Source organism: Spea bombifrons, chromosome 3 (assembly GCF_027358695.1).
Source record: "Spea bombifrons isolate aSpeBom1 chromosome 3, aSpeBom1.2.pri, whole genome shotgun sequence".
NCBI lineage: Eukaryota > Metazoa > Chordata > Amphibia > Anura > Pelobatidae > Spea > Spea bombifrons.
The window spans coordinates 117,527,713-117,548,725 of NC_071089.1; the positions used below are offsets into that span (position 1 = coordinate 117,527,713).

The 21,013-nt window shown below is 44.7% G+C and overlaps 1 protein-coding gene across 1 annotated transcript; it reads left to right on the plus strand.

Annotated features, from left to right (window-relative positions):
- Positions 1-654: 654 nt before the first annotated feature.
- INTS9 (integrator complex subunit 9) lies at positions 655-19,905 on the plus strand. The gene is made up of 16 exons (XM_053460929.1): positions 655-780; positions 6,852-6,912; positions 8,215-8,277; positions 8,730-8,869; positions 9,393-9,479; positions 12,296-12,416; positions 13,229-13,363; positions 13,658-13,769; positions 13,931-14,111; positions 15,000-15,060; positions 15,316-15,487; positions 15,626-15,750; positions 16,080-16,247; positions 16,633-16,731; positions 18,445-18,582; positions 19,356-19,905. Exons 1-16 carry the CDS (start codon positions 716-718, stop codon positions 19,530-19,532), a joined length of 1,905 nt encoding a protein of 634 aa, XP_053316904.1. The 5' UTR covers positions 655-715; the 3' UTR covers positions 19,533-19,905.
- The last annotated feature ends 1,108 nt before the right edge of the window (positions 19,906-21,013 follow it).

Genomic DNA, 21,013 nt, shown 5'->3' on the forward strand with positions numbered 1-21,013 from the left:
CAGTAATATAACCCCCAGCGCTGTGTACAGTAATATAACCCCCCAGCGCTGTATACAGTAATATAACCCCCAGTGCTGTATACAGTAATATGGAGCCGCCGTTGCTGTCAGTCATGTGATATTTTGGGTGACTTTCCTGCCTCAAACACCACACTGAGCTGATGATTTATGGCGATGCTAATAAAGTTTGTTGCTTAAGATAAACTTTTATTAGTCACCACAATTTTGGAGACTTACTTTTAATTGGATACTGATAATAAAATCATTTAGCGGGGGGGGGCTCCTCTTTAACTATAGACCCCGTCCCAAAGCTGTCTTCACAGAAGACTCGATGAAGTGAGCAGTCGTCTGGCGTTACCGGCCCTTTAAATAAGAGCAGTAGGCGTACGGGGCAGCAGAGACCGCTGACCGAGGATAAACTCTGGTCCGGTTAAGTGCAGTAAAACAATTTAGCGGCGGTTAATGCAGCGATAATTGGAGCCGGGCGCTGCGCATTAGCCCTTGTCACACAGCCAGCGGACTCCTCTCATCTCTCACCCCCGGGCCGTGCTTTCCCCCGACCGCTGTTCACCGCCGGCTCGTTAATATTTGATGCTCCTGTTACTCCAGACTGTTAACGAGGGGGGGGTTTTCGTTATTTATCTCGCTGCAGTACTGCCTGTCCGGTCACCCGACTCTGCCCTGCAACATCCTCAAGTTCAAGTCCACCACCGTCATGCTGGACTGCAGCTTGGACATGACGTCGGCGCTCAGCTTCCTGCCGCTGCCTCTCGTCTACAGGTACGTCGCCGACGCGCACGCCGCCCGTCTCAGCGCGTGTCGGGAGCTGTCTGTCGCCCCCTGTCTACAACCATTTTTTATTATTTTTAATGGAAAAATTATGATTTTCTTCGTAATGACAAATAATCCATTTCAAGGAGAATTCGGAAAAGCACCAATTTGGTACTTTTCCCAGAATTTTTTCCCCCAGCTTGTAGATGTTATCTATCGCCGCTTACTAGTAGCGGAAACATAAAATGTGGCGGCAGATCAGACCCTTATTAACGTCTGGCACATCTGCTGGGAGGCTGTTCCACTTACCTACTACCCTCTCGTGAATAAATGGGTCGCATGGGGAGAACAAAGGTCCCCCCTATACCCGGTCCATTGAGCAGTGGGGTATTGGGAGGCCTGATCACCCCCGAGGGCAGTTTGCCCTGGGTATTGCAGCAGGAGGACTGCTGCCCCCTTAACCCGGTCGTCCTAGGCAAGGATACGTCGCTGCTGGGGTCATTTTAATAAAAAAAAATTAAATAAATTCAGTCGATATTATTTTCATTTCGATTATAAAAGAAAGGTTATTGGGACGTTGGCGTGACGTTTCTCTTTAACCCCTTAGGGTATTTCACAGCGCTCTGCTGGTTTGCGTTTGCACTATATAACGGTGTCTCTTTAAAAATAAAACCCCCAAAAATAGGAATTCGATCGTTCTATGAGTAAGGTTGATCTTTGTCCGCCAACGACGGTAATAATGAGAGTTAAATGTAAAAGGTGATTCGGAAAGGGGGTCTTATGACTCTCATCACATCAATGCACCGGGCCGCTAGTTGATCTGGTTATATGACCGCTATGAGTTCTATACACCAGAGGGTTATATCCCGTAATTATACCCAATAAACAAAATCAAGTATAAAATACACATTAGCCGGATTATAACTCGCTTCTTGATTCCTCGCAGATGGTTACATGGGCTCCCTTGTGTATGTAAGCAGGGATCCCATAATTCTTTGCATATATATATATATATATATATATATATATATATATATATATATATATTAGGGCTGCAACTAACGATTATTTTAATAATCGATTAGTTGGCCAATTATTTTTTCGATTAATCGATTAATCGGATAAAAAAAATGAATGTAAATTTTTCATTTATTTAAAATAATTTACTAAACAAATGATGTTAAATACAAACAGCAGAATAAAAAAACTTTGATAATACATTTCTTGTATTTATTTCCCAACCAGCCCCCCAATATATGCACATTTGAGCCCAGGCTTGCTACGCTGCCTCCCAGACATGCCATGCTGCCCCCCCACATATGCCACGCTGCCTACCACAGCACTCCACGCTGCCTCCCACATATACCACGCCACGCTGCCTCCCACATCTGCCACTCCACGCTGCCTCCCACATCTGCCACTCCACGCTGCCTCCCACATCTGCCACTCCACGCTGCCTCCCACATCTGCCACTCCACGCTGCCTCCCACATCTGCCACGCCACGCTGCCTCCCACATCTGCCACTCCACTCTACCCCCCACATGCCACTGTGCCTGATACGCCTTATACCCCCTGAAACACCACTCCATCCTCCCCAGACATGCCACCCTGCCCTCCCCACATATGCCACGCCATGCTGCCTCCCACATCTGCCACTCCACAATGCCTCCCACATATGCCACGCTGCCTCCCACATCTGCCACTCCACGCTGCCTCCCACATCTGCCACTCCACGCTGCCTCCCACATCTGCCACTGTGCCTGATATGCCTTATATCCCCTGATACCCCACTCCATCCTCCCCGGACATGCCACCCTGCCTCCCAGACATGCCACTTCTCTACCCCCAGATATGCCACTCTACCCCCAGATATGCCTTATATCCCCTGATACCCCACTCCATCCTCCCCGGACATGCCACCCTGCCTCCCAGACATGCCACTTCTCTACCCCCAGATATGCCTTATACACCCTGATACACCACTCCGTCCTCCCCAGACATGCCACACTGCCCTCCCCACATATGCCTTATATACTGTATATGCCTTATACCCCCAGATATGTCACTTCACTGCCCCCAGGATTTAGATTCCCCTAAATTAACCCTAAACTCCCCATTAACCATAACTGCCCCTAAATTAACCCTTAACACCCCCTTAACCACAGCATCCCCTAAATTAACCCTAAAGACCCCATCAACCACAGCATCCCCTAAATTAACCCTAAACACACCATTAACCACAACTGCCTCAAATTAACCCCAAACACCCCATTAACCACAGCTGCTCCTAAATTAACCCTAAACACCCTATTAACATAACTGCCCCTAAATTAACCCTAAACACCCAATTAACCATAACTGCACCTAAATTAACCCTAAACACCCCACTAACCATAACTGCCCCTAAATTAACCCCCACCTCCCCTAACTTTCAGTAGCCCAAATATATATATATATATATATATATATATATATATATATATATATATATATATATATACATACACATACACATTATATATATATATATATATATATATATATATATATATACATATACTTACAGTTAGATGAGTGTCACAGCCATGTGGTTCTGGCCTGGAGAAGGAAGGGGCGGGGCCAGTTGTCACAGTGATTACAGGGAGGGGGAGTAAGTAGGAGCTGCTGCTGTGAGACGGTGAGTCAGACTAAACGGATTATATAATGAGGGGGATTTTTCAGAGCGTTTGCTCTGAAAAAACCCTCATTTTATAATCTATAATAATCGATTCAACTAATCGATAATGAAATTCGTTGCCAACGAATTTCATTATCGATTATTATCGATTTTATCGATTAGTTGTTGCAGCCCTAATATATATATATATATATACATACATATTTTTTTTTATTTTTTTTTTTGGTAATTGATGCAAATCCTGTATAAAATAGCATGTTCGGGATTCCGCCATTATGTCGGTGTGCCCCAATCTTACATCTCGCTTATCTGATCCGAACTCTCCTTAACCCTTCCGCTACCCTGTTGATGTAAGCGTATGTCTATTAAGGGTGAGACAAGACGTCGTTTAGGACGTACTGGTACGTCCTGCCTTTTTCCGTAGCCGCACGGACTTCTGAGTGCCCTGACATCCACATAATGATTGTTCATCGCTCAGAGTTATTTACCTGTCCCCAAAATAAGAGGGAGTCTTCTTTCTGCGCAAACACTGAAAAGTGGAATCTTGATTATGTTAATATAGAAATAAAATAGCATAATAAAAATAGCATTTAGGGTACTTAAGGGGTTAAATTGAAAGACCTATTTGAGTTTTTAATTAATCAGGAACCTTTGGGGGGGGGTCTGATCTGGTCTGATTTTTGGTTTTCAAACATAGCCATTAAAAGTGGCAGCTACAAAAAGCCGGTTGCATGTACTAGATCCCTGATCTGATCCTTCTATGCTTTAACCGTTTGAGGAGAAGCTGCAGCTTTACCCTTCCAGATATGTCGCTTGTAAGAGTGACCGGCTGTGTAATACGAAAGGGTTTGTATTCTAATATATATCTTTATCCTACCAAGCGTAATGGAGTCGGTTTAACCCCGTAGTGGGCTTGTGCTTCTAGTGAAAAGTATATTTTGCATGGAAAGGGTATAAAAATGATGCCGATGAGCTCTGTTTGTTTAATGATTTTGTGAGGCGGCGTTAAATAACGCTCTGCCTGATACCGGGAAGCCTGGGACGGTTAAAGTCTAACCATTATCTGTCACGAGCGGTGTGAGCGCCCATCGACGTTTGCCGTCTGCAGAAACTCATCCATCACACTTCTGTCCTGACGTCTGCGTTACTGCAGCTTCCCGACAATTCAAAGATCCTGACAGGAAAGAATCTCCACGAGAATAGAGTTTAAAACCAGTAAATAGGCTACCGTTCACATATATCTATAATGTATACGCTACATATATATATATATTAGTGTAGGGCTGCAACAACTAATCATGAAAATCGTTGCCAACGAATTTCATTATGGATTAGTTGAATAGATTTTATAACATGAGGGTTTTTTCAGAGCAAATGCCCTGAAAAATACCCTGCGTCTTATAACCCGACCTCAAACACTAAGATCCAGATCCCCCGCAGCGCTGCAGGGGACCCGGATCCTTCTCTCTGACAGCCGGGGCGCGTCAGTGCGATGCGATGCGCACCGACATCCTCTGCTACTGTCCTCCACTTCCGTCGGGGCTTCTATCATAGAGCACCAGCGTCATATATAGCGTCTATGGCATAAAGGGGGGTATAAAGCATATCGGGGAGGGGCGAAGAGGGGTATATGGCATATCGGGGGGGTATAAGGCATATCTGGGAGGCAATGTGGAAAGCCTGGGCTCAGATGCGCATAACTGAGGGGGGCAGGTTGGGAAATAAAAACAAGAAATGCATTTTCCTCAAAGTTTTTTTTATTCTGCTGTTTGTTTTTAACATCCAATTATTTTAAATAAACGAAAAATTTACATTTATTTATTTTTCCGAATAATTGTTAGTTGCAGCCCTAATATAATATATACGCTACCGTTCAAAAGTTTGGGGTCACTCAGCTGTTTTTGTGGAAATCAAGGACGTTTCTGGCTGTAACATAATTACAAAAAGTTTATTTTAAAGATGAATTAGCCACTTAAACTTGGATCAGCGAACACAATGTGCCATCGGAATACAGGAGTGATGGGAGTGATAAAGGGTCATTGGAACACAGGAGTGATGGGAGTGATAAAGGGCCATTGGAACCCAGGAGTGATGGGAGTGATAAAGGGTCATTGGAACACAGGAGTGATGGGAGTGATAAAGGGCCATTGGGACACAGGAGTGATGGGAGTGATAAAGGGCCATTGGGACACAGGAGTGATGGGAGTGATAAAGGGCCATTGGAACACAGGAGTGATGGGAGTGATAAAGGGCCATTGGAACCCAGGAGTGATGGGAGTGATAAAGCGCCATTGGAACACAGGAGTGATGGGAGTGATAAAGGGCCATTGGGACACAGGAGTGATGGGAGTGATATAGGGCCATTGGAACACAGGAGTGATGGGAGTGATAAAGGGCCATTGGAACACAGGAGTGATGGGAGTGATAAAGGGCCATTGGGACACAGGAGTGATGGGAGTGATAAAGGGCCATTGGGACACAGGAGTGATGGGAGTGATAAAGGGCCATTGGAACACGGGAGTGATGGGAGTGATAAAGGGCCATTGGGACACGGGAGTGATGGGAGTGATAAAGGGCCATTGGGACACAGGAGTGATGGGAGTGATAAAGGGCCATTGGAACACAGGAGTGATGGGAGTGATAAAGGGCCATTGGAACCCAGGAGTGATGGGAGTGATAAAGGGCCATTGGAACCCAGGAGTGATGGGAGTGATAAAGGGCCATTGGAACACAGGAGTGATGGGAGTGATAAAGGGCCATTGGGACACAGGAGTGATGGGAGTGATAAAGGGTCATTGGAACACAGGAGTGATGGGAGTGATAAAGGGCCATTGGGACACAGGAGTGATGGGAGTGATAAAGGGTCTCTGTACGCCTATGAAGAGATGCCATTAAAAATCAGCCGTTTCCAGCTACGATAGTCATTTACAGCATTAACCCCGTCTGCGCTGGATTTCTGATCCGTTTCATGTTATTTTAATGGACAAAATGGGCTTTTCTTTCAAAAACAAGGATATTTCTAAGTGACCCCAAACTTTTGGACAGTGGTGTATATTTTGTGGTGTTTCATAAATGTTTCTATATGGACAGTGTACAATTTTGACGATTTGGTTCAAAAATAAAACTATTTAGACAGAGAATTAAGAAAGACGACTTGATGAAACGTCGCGTAGATAAAGGTATAAACATGGAGAAAAAACATTCAATGACGTGAATATTATTGTAAAGCTACATGAGCTTTTGAGACCTCAGATGTCTCTTCTTCAGCGTTCCATCTGACATTCAGACTCTTTTGTACAACAGCTTCTGGTTGGGGGATTTATGAGGGTGGGAGGGACTTGGTTATTTTTTTTTTAATAATAAATAAATAATAATAATAAAAAAATGTTTCTTGCTTTGCAGCCCCCGCTTGTCCAAACTTCCCGGATGGGTCACCAAAGACGGGAATACGCAGTTTGAGAAGGTAAAGCCGTTGTCTTCTAACAGATCCTGTAACCCGAGACCAGCTAACAAAAGTCAAGCCCACCCATAATCGGCCCCCTGGACTGACTCCAGGAGCATTACGGCCGTCAGCTTCTTGTAGTAAAGTCTTGGCATTGACACAATCGATTTTATCTCAAGGTTTAACGATTTTATGGGGGCCGAGGAGGAAACCCAGACGATCGTACGAAGAAAAGACTCGTCACTCAACATCTCTGCGTCCCGTGAACTGTTTGATATTACCATTCAAAAGTTTGGGGTCACATAGAAATGAAGGAAAAGCCGATTTTCCCCATTAAAATAACATGAAACGGATCAGAAATCCAGCGCAGACGGGGTTAATGTTGTAATTGACTTGTAGCTGGAAATGGCCCTTTATCACTCCCATCACTCCTGTGTCCCAACGGCTCTTTATCACTCCCATCACTCCCGTGTTCCAATGGCCCTCTATCACTCCCATCACTCCTGTGTCCCAATGGCCCTTTATCACTCCCATCACTCCAGTGTCCCAATGGCCCTTTATCACTCCCATCACTCCTGTGTCCCAATGGCCCTTTATCACTCCCATCACTCCTGTGTTCCAATGGCCCTTTATCACTCCCATCACTCCTGTGTCCCAATGGCCCTTTATCACTCCCATCACTCCCGTGTTCCAATGGCCCTTTATCACTCCCATCACTCCCGTGTCCCAATGGCCCTTTATCACTCCCATCACTCCTGTGTCCCAATGGCCCTTTATCACTCCCATCACTCCCGTGTTCCAATGGCCCTTTATCACTCCCATCACTCCTGTGTCCCAATGGCCCTTTATCACTCCCATCACTCCTGTGTCCCAATGGCACGTTGTGTTCGCTGATCCTAGTTTAAGTATAAAAGGCTAAATGATGGATAGAAACCCTTTTATAATTATGTTACAGCCAGAAATGTCCTCGTTTTCCATGAAAACAGCCGAGTGACCCCAAACTTTTCAACGGTCGTGTGTATAGCGCAGACAGGTTCCGTAGCGCTGTTACTATAGGGTGCAGGGAAAGTAAATGAGACAATTTAAATATCATTAACACGTTAAACATATCGGTACAGAAGGAGCTTACAATCTATATATTCCATGTAACCCTAATATGCCCCAAATGTTTTTTGGGGAGGTGGCCTTTTCTTTTACTTCCTATTGCATTATGGGATATGGGACCATGCGTTGCCCCCGCCAGTTGGAGTTCTTGCCGACAGCGATTTAGGTATAACCGGCAGACCTGCGGAGGATAATAGTTGGGTTTGTTCTGGTTTCCAGGAGCTGAAGGAGTGTTCCGGTCGGGTATTCGTAGATTCCGTGCCGGAATTCTGTCTGCCGGAAGTAAGTATGGATCCGCTGATTCGGGAACATCCGCAGACCAGTGATTATTTTATTAAAGTTCTCCTCTATACGGGACATTTTGGGGGTTTTTTATGAATCGGTTTAAATTTTGCATGTTAGCTGTAGGATTGTGTTTAAGCCTCGGGCAATTAGTCGTCAGATGGGGCAACTGGCAGATCAAACCTTAATCGGTCGTTGGTCTCGTCTTAGATTCAGGAGCCGTATGTCTATCCCATGCGTGTTTAATACCCTCACTGTGTTACCCTCTACCTCTTCTTCTGGGAGGCTGTTCCTCTTATCTACCACCCCCTCGGTACAGTAACACTTTGACCGAGGAGTCCCTTTTAGACTCTATGTTTAGACGGCATCCGTCTAGTCTGTTGCTGCCAGATGGATGGCTCTCCGAAGCCGCCCGCCGCAGGCACGTTTAATATTCTGTTCTCTGCTTCCAGACGGAGTTGATAGATCTGTCTACCGTAGATGTGATTCTCATCTCTAACTATCACTGTATGATGGCTCTGCCGTACATCACCGAGCGCACCGGATTCACCGGGACCGTCTACGCCACAGAGCCCACCGTTCAGATCGGCAGGTAGAACATAAAAAAAAGAAAAGCACAACATACACGCGATTTATCCCTCTTCTCCATCTTTATTATTTTTAACACCGTTTAGTGAATACACTGCTGCCCGCTGGATTACACTTTTTCATATTATTATTATTACTCCTCCGCGGTCGTTCTAGAGATGCTCTAGACCTCACGCATGCTACGTCATGCTGCGGATCTTTTGGGTAACTTGAGTTTCCAGACAGTATTTCGGGGCGCTGTAAAGAAGGGAAGCGCAGGAGGCCGGGATTCTTTTTCCTGCCGCTTTACGCTCCTCCGATCTGTGGCTGTTCTTCGTGGAGCCAGGACTGGTCACACAAGGACCGTCGCCACAATCTTCCTTTCTCTCTCTTTCTCTCGCACTCTCCTCTCTTCTTCTTTCTCACTCTCGCTTTTTTTGCCCTCTTTTTCTCTCTTCTGTTCCTCTCTTTTCTTGTCTTTCGTTCGCACTTTTGCGATGTATTCCTATGCTCATCGTTCTTTCTGTCTGTAATGCTTCTCGTTGCAGGCTCCTGATGGAGGAGTTGGTTAATTTCGTGGAGCGCGTTCCGAAGGCTCAGACTGCCACCATGTGGAAGCATAAGGAAGTGCAGAGGTACCGAGAGCCGCCGTTTAATCTCTAACCTCTGCCAAAGCCTTCATTCACATCTCTGACTACTATATATTTAAAGGTGCTGTTCCACCTAGTCTGCTGAATTCTGGGTAACCAAATGCAGTATTCCTAGTGCTGTAAAATGCCTCAACCCTTCCCAACATCCTTAATTAATCCTTTAATTTAATGTGTTCTGAATTTACGGCGTATGCAGATGAACTACAGCTGGGGTATATTTAATTTGCATATGGTGTCACTTATATTTTCTACTTGTTTTATACTTATTGTAGTTTTTCTTCAGGCAGCTAGTAACATTTACTTTACTGATGTTTTATATGTAATAAGTTTATAATGTATTGTTCTACCCCAGCGCTGTATACAGTAATCCCCCCTCAGCTCTGTATACAGTAATATAACCCCCAGCTCTGTATACAGTAATATAACCCCCCAGCACTGTATACACTAATATAACCCCCCCAGCACTGTATACAGTAATATAACCGCCCCAGCGCTGTATACAGTAATATAACCCCAGCACTGTATACAGTAATATAACCCCCAGCACTGTATACAGTAATATAACCCCCAGCGCTGTATACAGTAATATAACCCCCCAGCGCTGTATACAGTAATATAACCCCCAGCGCTGTATACAGTAATATAACCCCCAGCACTGTATACAGTAATATAACCCCCCCAGCGCTGTATACAATAATATAACCCCCCCAGCGCTGTATACAGTAATATAACCCCCAGCGCTGTATACAGTAATATAACCCCCAGCACTGTATACAGTAATATAACCCCCAGCGCTGTATACAGTAATATAACCCCCAGCGCTGTATACAGTAATATAACCCCCAGCACTGTATACAGTAATATAACCCCCAGCGCTGTATACAGTAATATAACCCCCCCAGCGCTGTATACAGTAATATAACCCCCCAGCGCTGTATACAGTAATATAACCCCCCAGCGCTGTATACAGTAATATAACCCCCAGCGCTGTATACGGTAATATAACCCCCAGCACTGTATACAGTAATATAACCCCCCAGCACTGTATACAGTAATATAACCCCCAGCGCTGTATACAGTAATATAACCCCCAGCGCTGTATACAGTAATATAACCCCCCCAGCACTGTATACAGTAATATAACCTCCCAGCGCTGTATACAGTAATATAACCCCCAGCGCTGTATACAGTAATATAACCCCCCAGCGCTGTATACAGTAATATAACCCCCAGCACTGTATACAGTAATATAACCCCCAGCGCTGTATACAGTAATATAACCCCCCAGCGCTGTATACAGTAATATAACCCCCCAGCGCTGTATACAGTAATATAACCCCCAGCACTGTATACAGTAATATAACCCCCAGCACTGTATACAGTAATATAACCCCCCAGCGCTGTATACAGTAATATAACCCCCCAGCACTGTATACAGTAATATAACCCCCAGCACTGTATACAGTAATATAACCCCCAGCGCTGTATACAGTAATATAACTCCCCAGCGCTGTATACAGTAATATAACCCCCCAGCACTGTATACAGTAATATAACACCCAGCACTGTATACAGTAATATAACCCACCCAGCGCTGTATACAGTAATTTAACCCCCAGCGCTGTATATAGTAATATAACCCCCCAGCGCTGTATACAGTAATATAACCCCCAGCGCTGTATACAGTAATATAACTCCCCAGCGCTGTATACAGTAATATAACCCCCCAGCACTGTATACAGTAATATAACCCCCCAGCGCTGTATACAGTAATATAACCCCCCAGCACTGTATACAGTAATATAACCCCCAGCGCTGTATACAGTAATATAACCCCCCAGCGCTGTATACAGTAATATAACCCCCCCGCGCTGTATACAGTAATATAACCCCCCAGCGCTGTATACAGTAATATAACCCCCCAGCGCTGTATACAGTAATATAACCCCCCAGCGCTGTATACAGTAATATAACCCCCAGCGCTGTATACAGTAATATAACCCCCCCAGCGAGGTCAAACTCCAGGTCTCAAGGGCAATAAACAGGGCCAGGAATTAAATGGTTGAACTTGGTTAAATCGTGTGTTAAAAACAAGGATTTACATAAATCCTGTTCTGTTTTGAGGCTCGGAGCTCCACACCCACCAGGTATAAATAACCCCTGAAAAATGTCTGCTTTTTTAAGCAACCGTAATTGGTTAAAACAAAGGAATTTTGTGCTTTCCGTCAAAAGCGAATATCCTGACCCGCTAATGGCGTCGTCTCTTTGTGCGAGGAAGTAAGTAAAGGTGCAGTTCTATTGATTTCTGGGAGAAACTTTCGGCAAAGCTTGGCAGAGTAGGGGGTTTGAAGTATTTCCCCGTATGGGGCTTTCGTTGGTCGGCCATGAGAGGTTATAAGCGGTAGAGGTTTCAACAGCTAATGGCGTCTGTCTTAATGCGTCGGAAAGCAAATTGACGGCTTCATTCCTTGGCAGACGCTCCGCGGCTAGAATCGTTGGAGATTAAGATTTGTCTCAAGGTTGGCGGTCGCTTAAGAGCTCAGATTAAGAAATCAATCTGATTTAACCCGTCGGCCGCCGCGTGGTCGGCGTGTTAGTAGAGACCCTCCTTTTTTATGGTGGGGAGGGCCAGGTTATCTGTAATGTTTTGGGTTTCCATTCCAGGTGGGGGGGGTCATCGGTAGGCTAACGTGTCTGGACCCCCCCATTTAAAAAGTTCCTCCAGGTATTCACGTCATACTCGGCCGTACCCCGCACTGGTATTGATGTCGCACGGATCTCGCCTCCCTCTTTTCTTGCAGACTGCTCCCCGCTCCTCTGAAGGACGCCGTGGAGGTGTTCACATGGCGGAAGTGTTACTCCATGCAGGAGGTGAATGCCGCCCTCAGTAAGATCCAGCTTGTCGGATACTCGCAGAAGATAGTGAGTATCGGGATAGGCGCCGGCCGCTTCCCGCGCATGTTAAACACGTTCGGCGCTCTCATATCTCAGTGCGCTCTGATGAAGTCGCCGTTTTCAGAACCTCAGAGGTTTCTTGGTTCCGTTTGACCTCAAAGAGGTCCTCGTGTCACTCTGTCTTTTCTCCTTTCTTCTATGTTGGCCCAATAAATAGTATGAACTCCAACCAGGCGTTTCGCTCTTCGTCAAACAGCGGCAAAGGACAAATCTACCATTTAAAGACCCCGTTTGGCAGACTGTCCCCCTTATTATTTAACGCCCGACTTCTATACATATCGCTCTGATTCAATCTAAAGACCCTCGGATATCGTTTCGACGTTACCTATTTTTGATTCTTCGCCTCTATTGATGTGATTAGGGGTAGCTATACATTAAGGATAGCGTGGACCCGATACGCGTCATTTTATGCAGCGCTTTGGGAAAATAAACCGATCCAAATCATTCTTGGGGATAAAGCTAAGTGGACCCGGTACCCCCGTTGACCTAAAGTAATCCCCCCCCCATGCCACAGATTCCCCCCCCGTACAATCTTATATCTTGTTTAGGTTTTACCTGTTAACGGAATAGTGCGGTATGATGCGGTAGTTAACCCTTGCATCCCTGGTAAAAGCACTTATAGTGGTGTATAGTTCAGCCTTTTTCTGCGGGCGGCCGGCCGACGTCACCGGGACCACCTATCCGCATCCCCAGAAGGGAAGGCTCCGGGTAGCTGAAGTCCTGATGTTTCCAGGTGTGCCTGTAGCTATACTCGTCGGTTATGCCCCCCCCCCCCGCAGGAGCTGTTTGGCGTGGTGCAGGTGACCCCTCTGAGCTCCGGTTATGCCCTCGGCAGCTGCAACTGGATCATCCAATCGCATCATGAGAAGGTTTCCTACGTGTCGGGATCATCCCTCCTTACCACTCACCCGCAGGTACAGTAACCGCCGTGTTTCCCTGATCGTTATCCCCAGTCCTGTACACCACGCGTTGTCTGCAGAATGAATGTGCTGGTATTTTGTAAATGATACAATTACTAATCCTTTTCCAAAGAACATTCTTAACTCTGCAATCATAAAAGCTTCGTTTATGAATTCAGGTAGCCGGGGAATCTGTATTAACAAAGCGGCTTCGTTAGTGAAGATGGCTGCATGATGGAGACCAGGGGTGGAGAAGCTGCAGCTCTCCTTCCAGTTGATGTTAACGTTCTTTAATGCTCTTCGTCTCAGGCCATGGACCAGACGTCTCTGAAGAACAGCGATGTCCTCCTGCTGACCGGACTCACCCAGATTCCCACGGCCAACCCCGACGGCATGGTGGGAGAGTTTTGTAGTAACCTGGGTAAGTTAACCTCATGCTGGTACAAGACAGACATAAAAAATGCTGACCTGCGCAGGTGGCAACCATGCATGGCTTTTTTTTTTGTATTATTCTTTCTTGCGCATGTATTTGTTTGGCTATCGTCAGTCATTTGACTTCATCCTATCTTTCCTCATCTGCAGCCATGACCATACGCAACGGCGGCAACGTGCTGGTACCTTGTTACCCGTCAGGGGTCATCTATGACCTGTTAGAGTGCCTGTACCAATACATAGACTCTGCCGGCCTCTCCAACGTCCCTTTCTACTTCATCTCTCCGGTGGCCAACAGCTCCCTGGAGTTCTCCCAGATCTTTGCTGAGTGGTAGGTTCTACCTGTTCGAGACTCGAATAATGGATGGGTAGCTGATGGGTTTAATTAATCAAGAAATAGATATTAAAGACTAATTGAAGCTCCTCAAATCTAAGCCTTTAATTACAAAGACTGTAGAGTCTGAACCAGGACCTGACCAGCCCAGGTCTATCTAATGATGCTGGAACAAGCTACGAACACACTGGAAATATCCACCGTTTCTATGTGGGTTAACAGCCCTCCGTCATATACACATTTCTCATTTAAAGCGATGGCTTCTCCTCCCCTGCAACCTCCCCAACTCTCCTGCTATCACTGCGTCCACTTCTTGGGTTCTTTCAAGGCGTCTGACCTCTCATAGAGATCCACTGTGCCCGTTCCACGCATCTCCTCTCTCTCCCCTCCTCGTAAATGATGCTGTTTATTTCTGTATAGACAGCGCTCCCTGCAATGAAAAGTCTTAAAGGAATTTCTCCCCTCTTAAATCTTCTTCTTTTTTTTTTTTTTTTTTTTTTTTAACGCTATGGGGTGTTTTGCCATTATATCAATACATAGCTTAGTAAGCAGAATTCTCCATGAACTGGTACCTGTAAAAAAAAAAAAAAAATTAAAGAAAAAAATAAATAAAAATATATATATATATAATTATTTTTATATTATTTATAATTTGTTTTATTATAACATTATTTATATATATTATTTATGTGAATATATATATATATATATATTATTTAATAATATATATATTATTTAAATGCTAAAGTTGGCCTTGAAAGGATTCCAAAAGATGCGCTTTTTTTAATTATTATTTTGTGCGAGATATTCTGCAATGTACTTCGTTCACCACTAGGTGGCAGCGGTGGTTCTCAGAACGCGATATGGTCTGTCTATCCCTTCTAGGTTGTGTCATAACAAGCAGTCGAAGGTCTACCTGCCGGAGCCGCCTTTCCCTCACGCTGAGGTAGGACCTTGCCGTTTGTTCTGTATGTGTGTATCTATAATTGTTTGTTGGTCGTTGGTCTCGTCTTAGATTCAGGAGCCGTACGCCTATCCCATGCATGTTTATTACCCTCACTGTATTACCCTCTACCATTTCTGCTGTGAGGCTGTTCCACTTATCTACCACCCTCTTAGTAAAGTAAAGCTTGCATAACTGTAGCCATAGCGGCTGTGTCTGTACGCCTAATGGAAAATTGTTGTTCCTTTTCTGTTTCAGTTGATACAAACCAACAAGCTGAAGCACTATCCCAGTATACACGGCGACTTCAGTAATGACTTCAAACAGCCCTGCGTGGTGTTCACGGGGCATCCTACCCTGCGATTCGGGGACGTGGTGCACTTTATGGAGCTGTGGGGCAAGTCCGGCCTTAACACGGTTATATTCACCGGTGAGCACAACAATCTGGTCATTCCTCTTCTTACAATCAGCCTGTTTAAAGTAAATGAGTCGAGACACTCGCCATGTTTTGGTATTTTGAATATTTTTTGTGTAATTATTGTTTTGTTTTTTTCTTTTGTGTTTTTAGAGCCGGACTTTTCCTATCTGGACGCTCTGGCGCCGTACCAACCTCTCGCCATGAAATGCGTTTATTGCCCCATTGACACGCGGCTGAACTTCATTCAAGTTTCCAAACTTCTTAAAGAAGTCCAGGTAAGACACGCTGCCTCCATCGAGCAGCCCCCCCCCCCCAGCAGCCCGGAGAATGTACCCTGCGCCCACTACTAGTTTACAAGCCTGGTAAGCGGGACCTTGGCTTGGAAACCGCAGCGCAGAATCCTTCATTCCTGGAGAAATTGTTCATTCGTTTCCCCAAAAGGACTTCATTCATATCGATGGAGGAATACTTTAATATTAAAGATAATCGGATAATGCTGGCTCTGCCACAGGCTGCCACCGATCTCATCTCTGACGGTGAGATAACCTTTTTATATATACTATAAAATATTTTTATTATATATATTTTTTTCTCCTGCGTTTAGCCGCTCCACGTGGTGTGTCCGGAGCAGTACACGCAGCCCCCGGCCTCCCAGTCCCACCGCTCCGACCTGATGATCGACTGCCAGCCTCCCCCCATGTCCTACCGGCGAGCCGAAGTCCTCTCCCTGCCTTTCAAACGGCGCTACGAGAAAATTGACATCATGCCGGAGGTGAGTGCTTTGGGGGTTTTTGGCTTGTTTTTGGGGATCCTCGGGGGGGGGATGTGTTACTGAGGGCTGAGCGGGGGGGGGTTAATGCCCCTTCGTTAAGGTAATCGTGCGTGTGTGTGTGCGGCGGTATTAACTCCTTTAGAGAGGAGTCTCCAGGTTTAACCCCGTAAATGACACGCGCTCTGTTGCCCTGCAGTAAATTCATTAAATTGTTGACCCCCCCATGCACTGTCTCTTTAAACGGCTCGTTTTCCGACTTCTTAATAAGAAAATTCACAGGTAAACTGTATTTTTTAATGACTTTCTGCCGTTTTCAGGGGCCTCCGGTTTATCGTGCGATGAAGATGCCTCTTGTGCATTTATTTTATGTTCCGTCTTTGTTTAGCTTGCAGAATCCCTGGTACCGCTGGAAATTAAACCCGGGGTCTCCTTGGCGACCGTCTCGGCCGTTTTGTGCACGAAAGATAACAAGCATGTCTTAAAGGTGAGATTTTTAACGACGCTGGTTTTATGAGATCCGTGGAGAGAGATGTAATAAAGCTTAATAGACTGTAAGCTCTTCTCCTTCTGTGCCAGTATGACTTAACATTCATGTCCACTGTCCCTCTTGTAATAGCGCTATGGTATCTGCTGGTGCTATACGTGGTTGGTGATTTATTCTATTATGTGGCTTTTATTGACCGTAGGGCTGCAACAACTAATCGATAATAATAATCGATAATGAAATTCGTTGGCAACGAATTTCATTATCGATTAGTTGAATCGATTATTATCGATTATAAAATGAGGGTTTTTTCAGAGCAAACGCTCAGAAAATCCCCCTCATTATATAATCCGTTTAGTCTGACTCACCGTCTCACAGCAGCAGCTCCTACTTACTCCCCCTCCCTGTAATCACTGTGACAACTGGCCCCGCCCCTTCCTTCTCCAGGCCAGAACCACATGGCTGTGACACTCATCTAACTGTAAGTATATGTGTATATATATATATAATGTGTATGTGTGTGTATATATATATATATATATATATATATATATTTGGGCTACTGAAAGTTAGGGGAGGTGGGGGTTAATTTAGGGGCAGTTATGGTTAGTGGGGTGTTTAGGGTTAATTTAGGGGCAGTTATGGTTAATTGGGAAGTTTAGGGTTAATTTAGAATCTAAATCCTGGGGGCAGTGAAGTGACATATCTGGGGTATAAGGCATATACAGTATATAAGGCATATGTGGGGAGGGCAGTGTGGCATGTCTGGGGAGGACGGAGTGGTCTATCAGGGTGTATAAGGCATATCTGGGGGTAGAGTGGCATATCTGGGGATAGAGAAGTGGCATGTCTGGGAGGCAGGGTGGCATGTCTGGGGAGGATGGAGTGGGGTATCAGGGGATATAAGGCGTATCAGGCACAGTGGCAGATGTGGGAGGCAGCGTGGCATATGTGGGAGGCATTGTGGAGTGGCAGATGTGGGAGGCAGCATGGCGTGGCATATGTGGGGAGGGCAGGGTGGCATGTCTGGGGAGGATGGAGTGGTGTTTCAGGGGGTATAAGGCGTATCAGGCACAGTGGCAGATGTGGGGGGCAGCGTGGCGTGGCAGATGTGGGAGGCAGCGTGGCGTGGCAGATGTGGGAGGCAGCGTGGAGTGGCATATGTGGGAGGCAGCGTGGAGTGGCATATGTGGGAGGCAGTGTGGAGTGGCAGATGTGGGAGGCAGCGTGGAGTGGCAGATGTGGGAGGCAGCGTGGAGTGGCAGATGTGGGAGGCAGCATGGAGTGGCAGATGTGGGAGGCAGCGTGGTGTGGTATATGTGGGAGGCAGCATGGAGTGCTGTGGTAGGCAGCGTGGCATATGTGGGGGGGCAGCATGGCATGTCTGGGAGGCAGCGTAGCAAGCCTGGGCTCAAATGTGCATATATTGGGGGGCTGGTTGGGAAATAAAGACAAGAAATGTATTATCAAAGTTTTTTTATTCTGCTGTTTGTATTTAACATCATTTGTTTAGTAAATTATTTTAAATAAATGAAACATTTACATTAATTTTTTTTATCCGATTAATCGATTAATCGAAAAAATAATCGGCCAACTAATCGATTATTAAAATAATCGTTAGTTGCAGCCCTAATTGACCGGGTGATAACTTTGGAGGGGGGGGCGGGTATTGTGAAGTCCCAGTATAAAAAGGCTTTGGTTCTCTGTCCTTAGCCGACTCCAAAACCAGTCCAGCCCCAGTCCAACAAGAAAAGGAAGAGAGGCACAGAAGAAACCCCGGAGAGCCAGCCCTTTAAACCACTGCTTAGCGGATCTATCCCCGTAGAGCAATTCGTCCAGACGCTGGAGAAGGTGAGTCCGCCGGCGCTGGATTAGTCAGAGTTCCTTGGCCCGGGAGCCAATGGCACAAGTTGGATAAATCAAACTGGTCATAAGCCAATCAAAATAGAGAATATATATAAATATAAACTATTTTGTTTTGATTTAGTTGCTGAGTAGTGTTTTCCTTTCCTTCTGAATTATTCGCTCAGAGATGGAGCTGTTACTATTATTATTATTACATTTCTCAATATCTCCAACAATGTTATGAAAATTCCTAGCGGATTGGGTCTAGCTGATACTTTTTCGGAAGACCGCCTGTGTTTAGCCAGACCACAATATTAATCCAGCTTTAGGGTGAGTTGTGTGATTATCATCTCGTTACCAAAAATCCAGACGCCATGTTTGCCTTAATCTCCTAAAAAAAAAAAAAAACGTCCTATTAAATAATACTATTAAATATATTAAATTATTAAATATTTGAATATACTAATATTCCAGTAATAAATGATCAATTAAGCATTAAATATACATGTGCCACACTGAGATCAGTATCTGTTTATCGCAGCCATATTTTTAACCCTACTTTGATATAAATATATAATTTCCTGTATATTCGAGTTTTGTTTTTATTTTTTTCTTTATTTTTTGGGTTTGTTAATGGTTGTCGGGGAGTCTCCAGGTGATGTTTTACGTTTCAAGACGCTCCTGTTGAATAATCACATATAATCTTTTTTTTATAATTATTTAATATTTATTAAATTTTTTTCGTTTTTTTTTTTATTATTATTAAAAAAATGTCTTAGCATGGATTTAGCGACTTGAAGATCGAGGACACGGCAAAGGGACACATCGTCCACCTGCAGGAGGCCGACACCCTCATCCAGTTCGAAGAAGACTCCACGCACATAATCTGCGAACACGACGAGCGCTTACGAGTCAGACTGCGGGACTTGGTCCTGAAATTCCTCCAGAAATTCTAGATTCGGAGTCTTTTATGAGTCGGACAGTTTTGGGGACACTGGTAGGACGGACAGACTGCCCCCCCCTCGTGAGGCTGGACAGGTGGTCAACACAAAAAAAGGTTCAACTAGAAGGAAACAATCTTCAGGTTACTTTGTAACCGAACTTCTTCACATACATCTGTGCGTCGTTTTAATTCACCCAAAATATTACCTTCCTTAAAGGTTTTCCTTTTTTTTTTTTTTGTTAGTTTTGTTTCTTCGATATTTTGAGTCAAATCGATCCTTACACTGATTTAGGAGGCCTCTAGTTCTTGGTTGTCGGCCTCCAAGAAAACAGACTATAGGTTGAGAATTGGCTGTTAATCTGTGTATGACTATCATTCAAAAGTTTGGGGTCACTTGTTTTTGAAAGAAAAGCAGATTTTGTCCATTAAACATAACATGAAATGGATCAGAAATTCGGCGCAGATGGGGTTAATGTTGTAAATGACTATTGTAGCTGGAAACGGCAGATTTTTAATGGAAGAGGCCCTTTATCGCTCCCATCACTCCTGTGTTCCAATGGCCCTTTATCACTCCCATCACTCCTGTGTTCCAATGGCCCTTTATCACTCCCATCACTCCTGTGCTCCAATGGCACGTTGTATTCGCTGATCCAAGTTTAAGTTTAAAAGGATAATAATTGATGGTTAGAAACCCTTTTTGTAATTATGTTACAGGCAGAAATGTCCTTGTTTTCCATGAAAACAGCCGAGTGACCCCAAACTTTTGAACAATAGCGTAACTAAAAGAAAATTTAGAAACACAACCTGACTCTGATAAAGAGCAAATAGTATGTATTTTTGGATGGAAATTTAGATTTTTTATAATTAAAAATGTTTTTTTAATAAAAGAAATGGGATCTGTGAGTATCCCAGCGGAGAGGCTCCTGTCTTTGGCACGGACCCCGCTGTGTTTGTACATAGCTGTATATATGCTTTTTCCTCTCCCAAGAGGTTTGAATGGTATTTTAGATCTACACGTTATGGCTTTTTGGGGCAGGATTGTGTCTTTCTACATTCCGTTTCTAGTTGAGATTGAGTTTTGTGCTTTTTCTTATTATATTTAATGTTGTAATATCTGCCATTTAAGTAAAAGATAAACTTCACTTTTTTAAACATAATGTCTGATGGGATAATAATCATTCTCTGGAATGAGGGCTGAGCTGGCCCTGTATAATGTATAAGTCAATGTGCAAGGAGACATTCAGGCAATCTCATTGGTCTAACCATCTGCCATACAGGACCAGCCAAGCTCTTCCAGCAGCAGAAGCTCTGTGGGCTTGGACCTTCGTAATGTGTCGTAACCTCAGGGAGATGAAACTGCAGCTCTCCTGCCAACTCGGTTAATAAACCCCAAAGACATGACACATCTTCAGGGATGAAGTGAAACCCTTCCGCTCATGCGCAGCTCCCGGCCTCCTGGTCTGAGCTCTCCTCTTACATGCCGAGAGACCCTCT